This window comes from Strongylocentrotus purpuratus, unplaced genomic scaffold (genome assembly GCF_000002235.5).
Source record: "Strongylocentrotus purpuratus isolate Spur 01 unplaced genomic scaffold, Spur_5.0 spur5_scaffold_11, whole genome shotgun sequence".
Lineage (NCBI taxonomy): Eukaryota > Metazoa > Echinodermata > Echinoidea > Camarodonta > Strongylocentrotidae > Strongylocentrotus > Strongylocentrotus purpuratus.
Genome location: NW_022145596.1, coordinates 11,880,020 through 11,896,916, shown reverse-complemented (window position 1 = coordinate 11,896,916; position 16,897 = coordinate 11,880,020). Strand labels below are relative to the sequence as shown.

Below are 16,897 nucleotides of genomic sequence, written 5' to 3'. Positions count from 1 at the left end.
AAAGTAATGCGATAAAATATTATTCTTGTTGGATGAGATTCAGAGGTATATAAAGTAACTTTTGGTTAAAACTAGTGCTTAGAATCGGGGGTAGATCTAGGATTCTGTAAAATTGTGGGGACACAATTATGAAAAATTTGACAAAACAAAGCAATGGGGAAAACAAATGAATTCATAATGATAATTACATCTTTAGGTGCTTTTAGGACTTCAATGTACCCAAGATGAAAAAAAGATAACAAAGCCTGAGAAAGAAAAAAAGAAGAAGAAACAGATTGATGTCATAGATTCCATAGAGGGCATAAGTATCGAATGTGACTAAAATAAGAATATATCTGTGTCATTCTTCTTCCATTACATGCCAGAAGGGGTATGGATTTCTCTGTAATGCTATACATTCATCAGTTTAATACAAAATACAACATATCTTTTACATGGCCTTGTGTAAAAAAAAAAAAAAAAAAAGGGATCAGGGAGACTTTTTTTTGCATTTAAACATTAATGCTGAACAAAGTGAGAGAAGAGAAGGATAATTCATAGTAAATGGGCTATTGAAAGTACAGTAGTCATTATTTTACAAAGAATAATCATAATCATAAAAACAGTCATAAAAATAATCATCATGAAGATTGTTATTCTCATTTTTTATGAAACTGCACTTTCATATAATATTGAGAATGGAGCAGATGATTTAATTGCGTGTGCTGCGAAACTGTGATCATAAGTACATGTATACATGCATCATACATAACAGTGAAAAATACATGGGAGCAAGGAGTTATTTATCTCTGGATAGCTCCATAAAGTTCTGATAAAGAGCTCTGGTTAAAATACAGAATATTATTGAAAGCTATTTTTAACTGTGAACATAAAACCTGGCTTTTTGTTCTCATTGTGATCTCAAATGAATTTAGGCAAGAGCATCTTGGAGACGCGGTTGCTTTTGTCTTATAATACTTATATTTATTCCATGCGATATTTTTGGAATGATTATGAATGCAAATGTTTTATTTTATTGAATATTTTACTTCTCTTTCCTTTATATATCCAGGCTATAGCACTCCCGCCCATTGCCCGATGGCCTTACCAGAATGGATTCACATTCTCCACCTGGTTTAGAGTGGAGCCTATCAATACCAACATTGAGAGGGATAAGCCATACCTATACTGGTAAGAAATCTAGTAAATCTAGTCTGGGCCCTGTAACATAAACAGTTACAATTAATTAAATCTCCTTCAAATCTATCATAACTCTTCAATCAATACTAATAGTAATTTACATTTATTTTTTATGTCACATGGCAAGATATGATTAATTGCAGCAAGATTGGAGCTAGATACAATAGATCTTTATGATTGATTGTGAGTTTATTTTTATATTACAGGGCAAGAAAGATAGGTTTTGAATCTTCACATGCATTCTCTGCTCCTAGTATGAAAGTGAGAGCTACATGCATGCTTTGTAGCACTCTTGCGGTTTTGTATTTTTAGTTTAATGTTGAAACAAAAATGATGTCTGAATTATAGTCATCATCTGTTGCAGCAATATAACTATGGTGGTGATCCGTATGGTCATCAAATCATCATCACCATCATCATCATTATCATCACATGTTTTACCACCACCACCACCACCACCACCACCACCACAAGATACAATGCAATCACATTACGATATGACTAAGACTATGACCACAACTACAATTACACAAACTCACAAAATGCATCCATTTCTTTTCATATTCCAGCTTCCGAACAAGCAAAGGTGTTGGATACTCTGGTCACTTCATGGGGTCGTGCCTGGTTGTGACCTCTGTCAAGGTCAAAGGTAAAGGGTTCCAGCACTGCATCAAGTATGACTTCCAACCGAGAAAGGTGAGAAGCACAGCATCTCTTTTGTTACCTTTGCCCCAGATTTTCTTCTTCATCCTTGCCCTCTTTCTTGGGTGCAGTAACCAAGCATCATTATTGGTAACCTTGACGGTTCCTGCGAAGAAATTGAAAGAGAGAGAGAGATTAGGCCTGTCTTCATCAGCTTGAGTTAGCCAAATAGCCCGCTATTGTGTATAGCCCGAAGTTGCAAATCGCGTCTTCATCAGCTCAAAACTTGAGCTTAGAGAAACTTGCTTGAGAAATTTGCTCAGTGTTTACGCATAGTGTGAGTCTTTCGGCTGGTGAAGACGCGAACCACAAATAGTGGGCTATTTTGTTAACTGGCTCAAGATATCTTCACCTGCCAAATAGCCCGCTATTTGTGATCGGGCTAATTTGCTGAATCAGAAATAGCAGGCTATTTAGCAAACTCGAGCTGATGATGACAGGCCTAGAGAGAGAGAGAGAGAGAGAGAGTACAGAATGAGCTCCTGTTACCGTTATGGCTGTCTATCCAGGCTTTTTGGAACTGATCAAAATGTGCCCTAAATGCTTGTCTTGTATCTTCTAAAGGTTACTAGTACTAATACTAGTACTCCAAATCAATTGAAGGTCATTGGATAATTGAATATATATGTTTGCAGATTTGCAATTAATAAAGATCAGTCACAACTCGTCAAGACTACGAAAAGAGGTCGCGATTTGTACATGTACCTGCACTTTTCTTTGTAATTGGACTTCTATTTGAGAGAATAGACAATTAGTGCATTTTCCTCGGAGTAATCATAAAACAGGTCAATCCCATCTCTTAAAGACTATCAGGTACAAGTGCAGGAAGGCATAAGAAATGTAAATTGGAATGTTTTCCTATAGTAAAAGGGGATAAAATCCCATTTTAAGAAGGGAAAGGGAAGAACTTTCGACATTTTGAGACAAGCCTACCTACATCAGGATAAAATTCCCCAGACCCTGTCATTCCATCACCAATAGAGCTAATTGGCTGGTGCACAAAAGAACACATTTTGATTAAAGTGTGGAGTTACAACCAGGGGGATGGAAATAGCCACTAGAAGGGCACCGGATCACCTCGTAGTGCAGTCAGGGTGAAACGTCCAAGAGATCTATTCCTCCCTCAACATAGTATTTCAGGGTATTCAGACGAGAGGAGTTTTATATTTTCAACTCAAAAGATCTTTATTGAAGTTTTCTTTTGGTATGAATATATTTCCATTTATGTATCCATTTACCATGTAAATACCACTTATTTCCATTGCCAGAAGCATGGGCAATGAAGATGAACCTTTTGAACCTTATGACCCTCATAAAGAATATCGTATAGAGAATTATGGTACAGTGAAGGTTGCGTACACATGGGATGTTACTTAAAGGAATACTATTTTCAAAAATTGTTTTGGGTAGGTTCATTTTATATGTATAATAATGTCAGCTTACATGTATGTCATTACCATTGCTCGAGTGTAAGAAATAATGGCTGGTGCCTGACATATCAGCATGGGTTCACAATAAGCTTGGCCAGTCACTCGTTCATTCCCTAATATTTTCTGATGGCCAATAGACCCTCTTTTATAAGTTTATGGGGAAATGAAGCTTAAGGCTCTGTTTCACTATAATTAACATTCAGACTAGGGAAAGTGAATATTTGTTTTGTTTTGTAGCTACTTATATTCAGTATATGTGATAAAGTTGGCTATTGTGAATGAGGGGGGGGGGGGGACTGATTCAGTCAGGCAGTCAAGGAGGCAGTTCAAAGCCTTTTGTTGGAGTAACATATTCCGTCTTGTGAGACGTAATGAGAGCTCCTTCATTCCTTTTCCATTCATGTGTATATTCCCACTGAGAAGTAATTAAACCTTCTCCTCATAGTCTCTGACATAATGATACTTGCCATAATACTATATAAGAGTTAAAACGTTTCTTTAAACATGCAATATGAGATCTTAATTGTTGATTGTGATGTAAAATTGACTTGCCGGGAAGATACCCATTGCATTCTTGTTTTTCTTTGGAAATGTTTTGTTTTAGCTTCTCATTCTGTAAAAAAAATGTTCATTGATTCTTCTCTGATCTTGCTGTGCTAGGGCATATTTCATAACCAAAATTTGTTTTCTTTTTACAAAATCATTTAGAAAAATAGAAACACCTACAGACTAAATCATTCATTTGTGATATAAATTGGAGGTCCTACATGTATTTCTGATTTCAGTGGCACATGGTGATGAAGGTCCATGTATACCACTGATGGATGACAAGTGAGATTTGAATTGAAAATTGACAATACAAAACATGACCCCATAATACATATATGGTACATTATACAAAAATAAATAAAAAGCATTCTTCTTCCCAAATAATTCAGAATCATTATATGTAATTGATATGTTTCTCCTCATTATAGTGGTACATATACTACATAATGGTCACAGTTGTCCACATGTATAATAGGATGATGAGATTTGTGTAAAATCATGATTATATTAAAGATGAAACAAGATTACATATGGTAAAACTATACATTTACAAGAAGAATACTGTACATTGTTAATGCGCTTCCCTGCACTTATGTGTATTTTACAATATATATATATGTGCAATAAACTTGAGGTTTTTTTTTCTTCTGTTCTCAGTGGTACAACGTGACAGTGGTGCATGTGTACAACCGATGGAGGACCAGCGAGATCAAGTGCTACGTCAACGGAACCCTCGTGTCTTCTGGTGAGATGCAGTGGTATGTCAGCACTAGTGATGTAAGTACTCTTAACCCCTTGACTTCTGAATTATCCAATTACCATAGGCCTGATACAGGGACCACTCTGCTCCCGTATTCAAAGGGTTAAATTGTTTTACTTACTCTTAATGTGATCATTTTCTCAAAGATTGATATTAGAACTGCAATTTATAGCTTTGATTGCCTGCAAACAACACACAATTTATGTTGATGTCCTACTTAATGGCCACAATGTCTTACCTTAAAAATTGATATGCAGTACTTTAATCATACTCTTTTATAGTTATGAGACGGTTGAAACTATGATCCCTATAATTGACCAAAGTGGTCAGCTCATAAAGTGATACGTTTGAGCCCCAGCATATACATGTACTTGTATTTCAAAGCAGAACTGTCATTATAGTTGAATATGCATTATCCCTCAGAACCAGTTTTAACGTAAGACATCATACATCATAAACAATGATGTGATGAAAGAATGAACAAAGGGATAGAATGAGAAAGAGAGAGAGAGGGAGGGAGAGAGAGAGAGAGAGAGAGAGAGAGAAGCGGGTGTGGGGAGAAAGAGGGGAGGGAGATAGAAAGAGAGATAGAGAAAGACACACATAGGGAGAGAGAGATAAAGAGAAAGAAAGGAAGAGAGAGAGAGAGAGAGAGTGAGAGATGCTAGGAGGGAAAAATTGTACTTTTTAGACCAAATAGAAAATGCGATCATTTTACAAACAATTTGATGACATCCTTTCCTTTCGTGACAGCCATATGACAAGTGTTTTCTTGGTTCGGCGCCCACGGCAGACAAGGAGAGAACCTTCAGTGGCCAGCTGTCATCTGTGTATCTGTTCAGTGAAGCCATATCACCACAGTGTATCCATGGAATATACCTCCTAGGTCCAAACTACAGGGTAAGAATGATATGTGAGACTGACTTAGAGAGAAAAGAATAAAGATAGTGCTGACAAGAAAGAATCAATCTCATTCGGTATCTTATTTAGTATTTGAAATATGACATACATGTAGCTGCAGTAATTGGAGCAGTCACTTTATTCAAGTCACTTTATTCATGCACATGTTTACAATGTATTACACTATCATTTCTTATAATAATCAGTAAACCTGCTGTAATATTCTTCTGGTTCCAACTCCTTATAACACACAGTTTCTTTATTCCAATTTTGCAACATACATGTAATTAAAAATGCAGTATGTGCAGAGAGCTGCACAAAATATCAGCACTCAGCATTCACCAAGGAGAGGTATCATACTTGAGTGGTTATACACTTGACTTGGGTCCCAAAGTCCTTGGTTCAGATTCTTACTCAGCTCCAATGTTTTCTTGGCAAGATAGGAAGCTACATGTGTCACTATTGACCCAGATGTTCCTGGTTGGATGTATGCCTTGAAGTGTGCAGTGTCCTCATAACTGTTGCTGAAACAAAAACTGAGTAATATTATTTTTAAGGTCCTCTAGAAGATCATAAATTTTGTGCTTACCATACATGTGTAAGTGTCGATGGATAGTCAACCTGTTCAAAACGTCGAGCCACTCCTACTACTCATATATGCACACTCAAGAAAGAAAGATTACAGATAGTCCTTTTCAGGACTCCCCAATTCTACCCCCTCTCTCTCACATTGTGCAACCGTAAACCTACTGTATACATGTGTAAGTGTGCTTAACAAAAGAGATATATCATTGTTATCGTATTCTTTAATATGTACATATAAATCTGTTTTTTTCTCTTCAGAGTCACTTCAAGTTCCCATCGGAGAGCGACGTGAGCCTTCCAGATCAGTTCAAGAAGGTCCTCTACGATGGCAAGCTGACCAACAGCATCGTGTTCCTCTACAACCCTGCTGCTACGGAGTCTCAGCTCTGTCTGGAATCATCACCCAAGGGCAACCCCTCGTTCTTTGTGCATTCTCCGCATGCCCTCATGGTTCAGGTATGTACAGGCGCTTGCCCTTTTGGAATGGTCAATTTTATTTTGATGTCTTTTAGGCCAGGGCTTTTTTTTGGGGGGGGGGGGCACTAGTTCATAATGCTTACGATGCCTACACTGTAACCTCTGCTGATCTATGGTTTGTGCATGAACAGATTGTATACAGCTGTGTGCCATGTTATTCATGTAGATTATGGCTTATTATCTAAAGGAAGGATAAGAAAAAGAAAAGCTATAGGAAGAGGAATGAAGAGGAAAGAGAAAAGGAAAGAGCAAAATAGAGAGGAGCAGAAGTGGAGAGAGTTAGAATGGGAAAAGGGGAAAAAAGAAGAATAAGAAACAAGTAGATGAGAAAGAGGAAAAGGACGAAGATATGTCAATGGAAATAGGAAGGCAGAAGTACTGGAACAAAAAAAGAGCAAATTAGCTGAAAAAAGTTAACATCCATAAAGAGGGAACAAGATAACCATGGCCATAATATTTTCGATACTACCGGTACATCCGCAATGAGTAATATATTGAGCAAGATAACACTTGTTTGTAATTTCTTGATGGTAAATAATAAACTCATAATCATTTCTTGTAGGATGTGCGAGCCATCGTGACGCACTCCATCCACAGCACATTGCATTCCATCGGTGGTATACACATGCTGTTCCCTATTTTCACTCAACTAGACTTCATCCATCAAGAACTCAGTGCTAAGACTGAAGAGGAGACTCCTGCAGTATGGTAAGAAAAAGGATGGAAAAGAAAAAATCCTTAAAAAAGTCATTTATGACATGTAAATTGTACATATGTATGTATATCATAAATAGTTCATAAAATAGTGAGTGGTAAAAATAGCCAACTGACTGTTTGCCAGATAAAATAAAATCATGAAAGAAAGAAGAAAGAAAGATGTACACTGGACCAAAAGTATCAGCATCCCCCTTCCCCTGTGCTATATCAGCACTAGAAAATGGGTAGGGAAATATTATAGACTGAAAGCTTCATGTGTCATGTCCATGTCTTATCCACTACCTAAATTTAAAATGGCAAAGGCATGGTCAATCTACTAATGATACAGGGAGAGGGTGAGAATGTGGTTATGAAACAAGTGCATGGCTTCAGTATTACAACACCGCATCTCAGCCTCGGTAGTAATTATGACGGTGTTCTGTTCTCCTTCATGAGAACCCTCAGATGTGATCGAACATTTGCTCTGGCGACATTTGACATCAATAATATGGAGTAATGACTCGGATTGTGATTTGAGTTTTGGATAGGTTAAGTGTAAGGGTTAGGATTGTTGAGTCTAGGGTTGAAGTTAGAAATTCAAATAGTGTAAGATATTGACCCCTTGTGCCTGCTACACGTGTTGTACAATCCTATGAATCTGTTATCATATTCCATTCGACACTTTCTCCTGAATTGAGCCCCAGAGCAAGGTATGCCAATGTGTGCCATGTCACCTGTTTGATGAATACTAATTACCAGAAAATCTTTCCCCCCTCCTGCAGTCCTCTGCTATTAGGATTACTGTGTGATCTACTGAAGGGTTCCATGTCAACTCAACAACAGATGGTCCATGGGCGAGGCTTCATCATCCTAGGCTACATCCTACAGAAGGTAATATATCAACCCTTATACAGTGAAACCTGTCTATAAAGACCACACGGGGGAGACAAGAAAGGTGGTCTTTATAGGCAGGTGGTCTTCATGTATAGGTTTCTTCAGTACATGTTTTAATGAGAAACCATTTTCAATGGAAACAAAAAATGCGGTCCTTGCAGACAGGTGGTCTTTCTATACAGGTGGTCGCTAATGCAGGTTTGACTGTATCAGTATCATCTGCCTAGAGCCAAAAGGGCATTAACACATGGCTTTACATTGAGTGAGCACCCTTCTAGCTTTCAGCAGGCAAGAAATCCTCAGAATTTTGAGTTCTTGTAATGAAAATGCCTTTCAAGGATTTTTTTTGTTCAGTGAAATGTTAACAATTTTTAAAATGATTTTGCTGAAAAGAATGATTAGCACAACCATATATATCTACATCGGGAGCATGATTGATAGGCAACTCTGAGAAGCCAGATTTTCCAATCGCACAAACTCTATCTTTTCAATCATAATGCTATTATCAATCATAATGCTATTATCAAACCAATTCCTTTTTGGGGGTTGCTCGCAAGAGTGTATGCCTCTACTCCACATAGATTTTGTTTGAATGAAATAATGTGTCATTCTACCAGAAGATGATAATTTAGTTTGTATTACCCACTCTACTTCAGTCATGCATGGGGGTGCTTGGTAAATGATGATCATGCTTTGAGCAACTCAATAATCAATTTGTATTTCGCACCATTTAGGCCTCACCACAGCACATGACAGGTACTGTCTTGGAGCTGTTCCTAGACCTGGCCAAGCACTTTAACAACCTACCCACTGGGATCCAGCTCCTACGTCATCTTGTAGATCACATCCTCTTCAATCCATCGCTATGGATACATACCCCTATCAAGGTATATCCTCATTTTGATCATTTATTCTCAAGTGCCAGAGCCTCATAACTGTTCTTAAAGTTTCTTAGACAACAACCTGTTGTATATCACTCTAGACCAACTATCCATGGAAGGACCACTATCCACAAGTCCAACTGTGCTGGGACAATTGCCCCTTTGCAATTTGCCCTGGACAACAATCCTTGACAACTACCCCAATGGACAAACTATTTGATCATTGGATGTCTTTAATAGGAATTAAATTGTTAGTCAACCTACTATAGGCAAGAAGATTCTTGTCAATATAATGATGTTAAATCACTTTAATAGGAGAACAGAGGGAAATGAGATTTGTTAACTTGCGGAAAAACCACAACCCAGGTTGTTCTCTTAGGGCTTTTTAAGATGACTGTAGACAACTGATTTTGTTTGTTTGTTCGAGATGCTGCAACTCTCTACAAATTTCTTACCCTGACCAACACTCCTGAATTACTGTAAACTGAGGCTGTTTACAAACATCATGTGTGTATTTTATTTTCATTTTATTTAGGTCCAGATTTCGCTCTACACATTCCTTGCCAACGAGTTTGTGGGTCAGGCATCCATCTACACCAATATCCGTAGGGTCAGCACGGTCCTTCAGTTGATGCACACTCTCAAGCACTACTACTGGATCGTCAACCCAGAGAACAGGAGTGGAATCGTGCCAAAGGGCTTGGGTATGAACACACCCTTAGGGAATGCATGTAGTATTGATGCCTCTTTCACACGAATGTCCATTTCACATGAATTTTGTAAATTAAGTTTAAATTATTGTGTATGAATGCATAAAGAAGTATAGGAGTTAAATAGAAATAGCGATACATATATGTTTGAAGCCAGTAAACCTTTATTCTTCTTTGAATTTGAGTGGAATTTATAGAGACGTGTAGAGTGGTACTTGCATTGAGCTGTTCACTGTTTTAGCAAACACTAAAGTAAAAATCCCTTTTCTGATAGCGAAGTTATACAGTAAGACATCATAATCACTGGGATTGTTGTATGTCTAGACTATTGGTAATAATAATGATGAATGCTGTTTTTTATATAATGTATGTTCAGCTGCAAGAAACTGATCAAAGCACTCCTGTGTGTTCTTCTTGACATAGGAAGTTTGTTTATTCAAATCTGATCAATTCAAAATTGGTCCTAAATGCATGTGAAATGGATTGTGTGGGTCTTAATAAAACTATGCTCCCAAAATTATTGAAATGGGCAGTACAGTGTGTGCCTGAATAGAATGGAATTTATGATGAAATAAAATCCCTTTCACTAAAAGAAACAACAAATGAAACAGAGAAAATGGTGGATTATTTTGTGTTTTTTTGCAGAAGGGAATCGGCCCAGCCTTGACGACCTCTTGACACTGAGGGCACTCATCCTGCGTGTCACCAAGCAACTGATTCTCAAGGAGAAGTCTGCCAATGACGAGGAGCTTCAGATCATTCTCAACTATCTCATGACCATGCATGAGGTAAGACTGGAATTGCTTTGTAAAATGACATATGAAGTAGAAGTAGTAAGCAAAGTAGTATATGCTGCAGTAGAAATAGTAGATATGCATTAAACACATTTAATAGTCTTTGACTTTGAAGAACTCATGTGTGATCATGTAGTACATGTAGGTAGAGCTGATCAATCAGGAATTTCATGCTGGCTTCAAGTTGGCCCTAACATGAAAATAGAACAGTGAGGAAAAGAGATCAGTGAACTACTGAGTAAAATGCAATAAAGGATGATAAACAACTAGGGACTCTGACCTCTCTTTTTAGCAACTCTCAATAAATTTAGATTTTTCACCAAAGATAATGTTTGTGTATTAATCATACTCATGCTCTAGATAAAATATTGGACACAAGTTTTTAAGCTACTTCTCAATGAACATGATTTATTCTTTCATCTATAATTAAGATAAGGGATCCTGATAATTCTTACTTCAGAAGAAATGAGAGCAAAGGACGATATGGAGTTGCCACTTATTTATTTTTACTTTAAAAACAACATATTGATCATGATAAGTTAAATTTCCACTAATCTATTTCTCCATTTATTCTGCTGTTATTGAAATCAACTTGATACATGTAATAGTGCAGACTTCCACTTAAACCCATTACCTGCAGGAACTGGATGATCTCTGTATTAAGCCTTTGAGAGTGAGAAGTTCCAGTGGTCAATGGCTTAAAAGATTCATGGTAGTAGGGCAAAACAATTCCTCTGACACTGTTGCAGTGTGCAATCTGTTAGAGAAAGATGGGGGGGGGGGGGGGGTAGAGGCAAAATTTCACCCAGCCCCCTCTACATTTTCCCTGGCCGAGAATGCCAGATGCCAGAAATGATCACTACATGTACCTCATGGCAATGTTATTTAATCTTATTCCAATGTAGATGAGATCAGAGGGGGTTGATGAGATTACAGTGGTAAGCTGACAAATGTGTGCCGATGATTGCCAAACATAGCATGCCATATCATAACATGCCTTATGGCCACAGTGCACCTTAATGACCTGACTATGGCTCAAGTTTGAAAGAAATTGCAGATATGAACTATTTGATTTGTAAATTTTTCTTGGTTATGGTCCCATATGTTTTGATGAATAGTATTTCCAAAATGGTGGGGTATCTTCCTGTCAGGGAGCATGAAAGATTGGTTTAGGAATGTAGCGACATTGTATCGGTTACATGATTGCGATCAACTTGTAGCATATTATAAAGCTTTAACCAAAACTAGACGGCTTAGAATACCCCACCATTTAAATATTGAATACCTGTATCTAAGGACTGTTCTGTACCCCTATCAGGAAGAATTTACATATCCAAATTTTTATGTCTAATTTTATTCCAATTTTTTTTTTTTGGGGGGGTAAAAAATTCAGTTGCAGTCAGGTTGTAAGATGTGTACTGGGCTTTCCAATGGTTGAGCAGCTCATTTTTTTTTTTAGTGATATTGGCTATCCTTAACATTGTTATACACAAAAATTACATTTTGTGGCTTATTTCATGTAATCATTCTCAGAAAATTTCAAGAGTCGGGGTGCAAGTGCGGATGAAATGAACCATTGGGCAAGATTGCATCTATTGTGTGGTTTGCTTGTTTGAAGAACTTTTGATTCTTTTGCTGGAGTAGCAGTTTCAGTGCTTGAAGTGGCTGATATATCAATATGAAAAGATTTAAAGGACAAATCATTATGCTTTGAGTGTGGTTTATCTACTTCCATTTTGTACTTTAAAAAAAAAAATGCTTTGTTATAATAGAGAAAACATAGAATGCATGCATATCTTCACATATTCATTACAAGTACTTTGCTTAACCCCGTACTATAGGTGGGGTTAAGGGGGGGTCTTAGCCCCACCTATAGTCCAGGATTAAGCCTATTCCACTTTCTGTTCAGACTCGTATTTACCAAAGTGGGCTAGCCCCACCAAGAGTACGGGGTTAACTAACCCTGCAAAAGAGCAGGGCTAACCCCGCAATTGTGGTGCTAACTCCTGTTAACCCCGCAATTGCGGTGCCAAGCAAATGAATGAGAACAGAAACGAAAAATAGTCCGGTACTACGCAATGGAGCGTATCGCAGCTGGCCAGATGCGAAGTAAGGAGCCCACTGTCCAATCATAACATTCACGATATCCGTAACGAATTGCAGTGAGAACAGCGTGAATTTTCTTATTCCGGAATAGGCGCTAGTACGGGACTAAAAATAGCGTGTGTGAAAAGCCAAAAAAAATATTCCGGGTTTAAGGATAGTACGGGGCTAAGCAAAGTAAGGGGTTAAGCAATACCAGTGTGAAAAGAGTACAAGTTGATCAAACAAATAATTTTTTTTTAGAAATTGAACGTGTCTGGTGAATTGTACTGAATTTATTTCCCAAACCCTTGTTATTCAAAATATGAGAGCCTGTTGGCTAACTCAATGCGACAAGGAGTAAATTTATTCGACTTTACATGTACCGGGTTATTTAAAACATTACATGTATTTCCTCACATGAACATATTAAGTACATTAATTTTTCAAATATTTCTGATTCTTATGGGTTTCTCTTTTGTTCTGAATTCTTACCTCTAAAATGCATGTGGATTGTGGAATTTTTAATGGTATTTTACCATTTCTAGGCTTTAATTTTTCCTTTGATGATTTGACTTACATTTTCATATAAATCTGCTGTAAGTTACAACTTCTGTACTGTATGTTGATTAATGCCATATGGACTGAATGTAAGCAAGGCCCATGCTATTTTAGCAGTGTTGATTACATCAAGTGATGGTCAATGCTTCGAGAAACGGGGACATTGCGTATCGAGCCATTCTCAGATATATTTGACTGAAGCTGTATCGAGTATCTGATGAAGTTGTTCTGAAAACCAGGATACATGTAACAAGATCCCTCGCCTGAAGCCAAATCAAAAGTCAAGCGGCTGAGCTTAGAGTCTGCAGAATTCTACTTGAAAAAGGAATGTGGGAAAAAAAGAAAAAAAAAATCAAGAATTTTATACTGTAATTGCAAGAGCTTATAAAAGGCATTGGAATTATGAATGATTAGCACATTTCATGATTATCGTTTTATGAGATCTTCATATTTCACTCAAACAGTTTTTCAAAAAAAAAGTTTCTGTTAATTTTCTTATCGCTATCATTTGTTGGAAAGGGAATCTGTAAAGAAAAAAAATTCAACTATTTTCAAATGTAGCTTTTATATAATGATGACACATATCATTAAAAGCAACCAGATTTTCTGAATGACACAATTCCATTTACAATTAATCAAATCATTTAATTAAATGTTTAAATGCTGAACTGCTCATCATGTTTTGTCATGAATCACCAAATTGATTGAATAATGGACAATCATGCACATTCCATGTCAACGCATCATGTCTGAATGGATCATGTTATTAAAATATATGTAGAAGGACTATCGTTATGTTACTTTCTATTAATTAAATAATTGTGATGAATTATTTTTTTGTTAGGGGTGTTTTGGAAGTGCATGTAATTATCAAGATACGAAACACGCTACAATAAATTTGGGTTCATATATCATGTGAAAGTAATTTTCATTATGATTATTAACTTTGAGAAGATCATGCTAGATAAATAATCATACATTCAAAGAATGAAGCTACATTTGTACATGTTTATCAAAGAGGGGTATCGTTTACTTATAACACTCATTATGAATGGAAAAATGACTTCTTTTGAAACATTCATGCATAGAATCATTTATAATGAGGCTAATTTGACCATCCCAAACATGCTTCAATGACACGCTTCTTTCCAATGTCCACACAAATTAAGTGTTGATTTGAAGCATGTACATACATATTGTACATTTATATTCATTTGACAGCATGATAAAACAATAAAAGCTCAGCAGCTTGGCTGTCTGGGTGCAGTGACATGCATTTGTTATGAATCATCATAATTCATATCAAATTACATTTTCTCTTTCGATCTGTTTTCATTCAGGATCTCAACTTGAAGGATGTTCTCCAACTCTTGCTCTCTCTGATGGCAGAAAACATCAATGGCTTGGCAGTCGCATTTGACAGGAAAAATGGCATCAGGTATTCAATTCTCCAATTAAAGAATATCTTGTATTCACAATAATGATTCATTAAAATTTGCTGAAAAACAAACTACAATATATCTACTGATGTAATATGTCATTCAGTAGGAATCTGCCAATTTAAAATTTTGGGAAATAGGGAATTGTTCTATCAATCACGTGCTAAGTATGGAAAAAGAAATATACATACAAATCTCTAATTCCACTTCTGTACAGGTTTCAATTCTGTTTGGTTAGTGTTAGATATGTTATTTGATTTATTTATTTATTTTTTTTTTTTTAAATATCAGGACTGTTATAGTGTCTTTAGCCTTCACATACTTTCTGCTACCCATTAATGTATCAACCAATCTGATGTATTTGTATTGTGATTGTATGTCAATATTGATTGATTACATGATAAAACTATGAATGTAAATATCAAACATTATATAAATATGAAACATTATGTAAATATGAAACATTATGTAAATATGAAACATTATGTAAGTATGAAACATTATATAAATATGAAACATTATGTCAATATGAAACATTATGTAAATATGAAACATTATGTAAATATGAAACATTATGTAAGTATGAAACATTATATAAATATGAAACATTATGTCAATATGAAACATTAAATAGATATGAAACATTATGTAAATACAAAACATTATGTAAGTATGAAACATTATGTAAATATGAAACATGTCAATATGAAACATTAAATAGATATGAAACATTATGTAAATACAAAACATTATGTAAATATGAAACATTATGTCAATATGAAACATTAAATAGATATGAAACATCATGTAAATACAAAACATTATATAAATATGAAACATTATATAAATAATTTCTTTCTTTGAATCATCGTTAACATCCACCTTGATCTGTTTGTGTCCTAGGACTGTATTCAAGCTGTTGGCCTCAAGCGATGAAGCGGTTCGCGCTCTCTCCCTCAAATGCCTCTCCCTCTTCCTCAGCCGACTCCCACACAAGTAAGTGTACCTTTCAAGAAAAAAGAAAAATGAAGGACACTTCTAAGAATTAAAGTATTTGCAGGACTATTTCTGTTTGATAAAATTGTATTTCATAGGAAAAGATTTGATTATTTTAAGTGTGTTATTCAGGTACTGGACTGCACATTTGCAAGATTAGTTATTTAAAAAATAGGGTCATCTTGTATTTACATATCTGACATACATGTGTGACTCATTTTAACAAATAACTTAAAGGTTGAAGTTGTAAGTAGGTCTTGTTATCTCCTAACAATACATACTATGAAAAGTCATGTTTAGCCTCTTGACACTCAATATAATTGAATTAATCGATGCACAAATTGCAGTGAATCCTTGATCCTTTCCTAATTTCAGCCATCAGCATAGTGTTTTCTTTGAAGTCTTTTACATATTGACATTGAGATTTTTAAAAAAATCCTCAAAAATCATGGACAATTGATTGGTTGAATGTTGAGCTACTACTTTTTTTCAAAGAGTCTGTTCAGGTACACCTTTTAATGCAAGAAGCCTCTCGGCAGATATCGCAGTAGCTCCTTTTTATCCAACCCTTCCAAATACAAGTATCATACTTAAATTAATTTTGAAGTAATATATTTGTATTTTTTTATTTTGTTACAGGAGGAAGATGGATCTGATGTATGCTCATAACCTGTACTCTCTCCTTGGAGAAAGAATGCAACTCACATCAAATACACTCACACTCACCATGTACAACTGTCTCTTTGAGGTATCGTAAATCTCCGTGTATAAGGCGCACCTGTGTATAAGGCGCACCCCTATTTTTGAGATTTAAAAAAAAAAGACACCAACTGAATCGTATCTTATTTCAGTGGCGGTCCCGTTCGGAAAACAAAGCCATGATGCAGGGAATTGGGAAGGACTTTTTATTTATTACGACTGTACAGTCAAAAAGTCAAAGTAAAAAAAAATAGTAACAATGTTGTTTTTAAAACTAAAGATGACGGAAAATTTTTCCTCCCGAGTCCAAACCAAAATTTAGATAGGCTAGTTTTTGAGTGGTGATTCGATATCCCCCGTGTGAGTGAGCTGCATGATACAGGTGAGTGAGCTGGAGACACGGGAGAGCGAGCTGGAGACACGGGAGAGCTTCAGCTGGCAAAGTGCTTTGTGAAGGGGCATAATTTATCGAGACTGAAAAAAAAAAAAAAAAAAAAAAAACTCTCTTCCCTTCAAATTAGGAACGGAGTTTAACTTTAAATAGTAGATCCTATTCTATATTT

The 16,897-nt window shown here is 36.1% G+C and overlaps 1 protein-coding gene across 8 annotated transcripts in view; it reads left to right on the top strand.

The window, feature by feature from the left end:
• The window catches only part of LOC577084 (neurobeachin), a 77,624-nt gene that overhangs the window by 28,387 nt on the left and 32,340 nt on the right, over positions 1 to 16,897 (top strand). For all 8 annotated transcript variants that reach the window (XM_030980649.1, XM_030980654.1, XM_030980653.1 and 5 more), the window contains exons 4-16: positions 1,052 to 1,170; positions 1,749 to 1,875; positions 4,518 to 4,637; positions 5,374 to 5,520; positions 6,364 to 6,561; positions 7,145 to 7,290; positions 8,061 to 8,169; positions 8,907 to 9,059; positions 9,589 to 9,757; positions 10,409 to 10,551; positions 14,541 to 14,638; positions 15,543 to 15,635; positions 16,275 to 16,383. In XM_030980649.1, the coding sequence (XP_030836509.1) occupies positions 1,052 to 1,170; positions 1,749 to 1,875; positions 4,518 to 4,637; positions 5,374 to 5,520; positions 6,364 to 6,561; positions 7,145 to 7,290; positions 8,061 to 8,169; positions 8,907 to 9,059; positions 9,589 to 9,757; positions 10,409 to 10,551; positions 14,541 to 14,638; positions 15,543 to 15,635; positions 16,275 to 16,383 (1,731 nt within the window). The remainder of the gene's footprint in view (positions 1 to 1,051; positions 1,171 to 1,748; positions 1,876 to 4,517; positions 4,638 to 5,373; positions 5,521 to 6,363; positions 6,562 to 7,144; positions 7,291 to 8,060; positions 8,170 to 8,906; positions 9,060 to 9,588; positions 9,758 to 10,408; positions 10,552 to 14,540; positions 14,639 to 15,542; positions 15,636 to 16,274; positions 16,384 to 16,897) is intronic.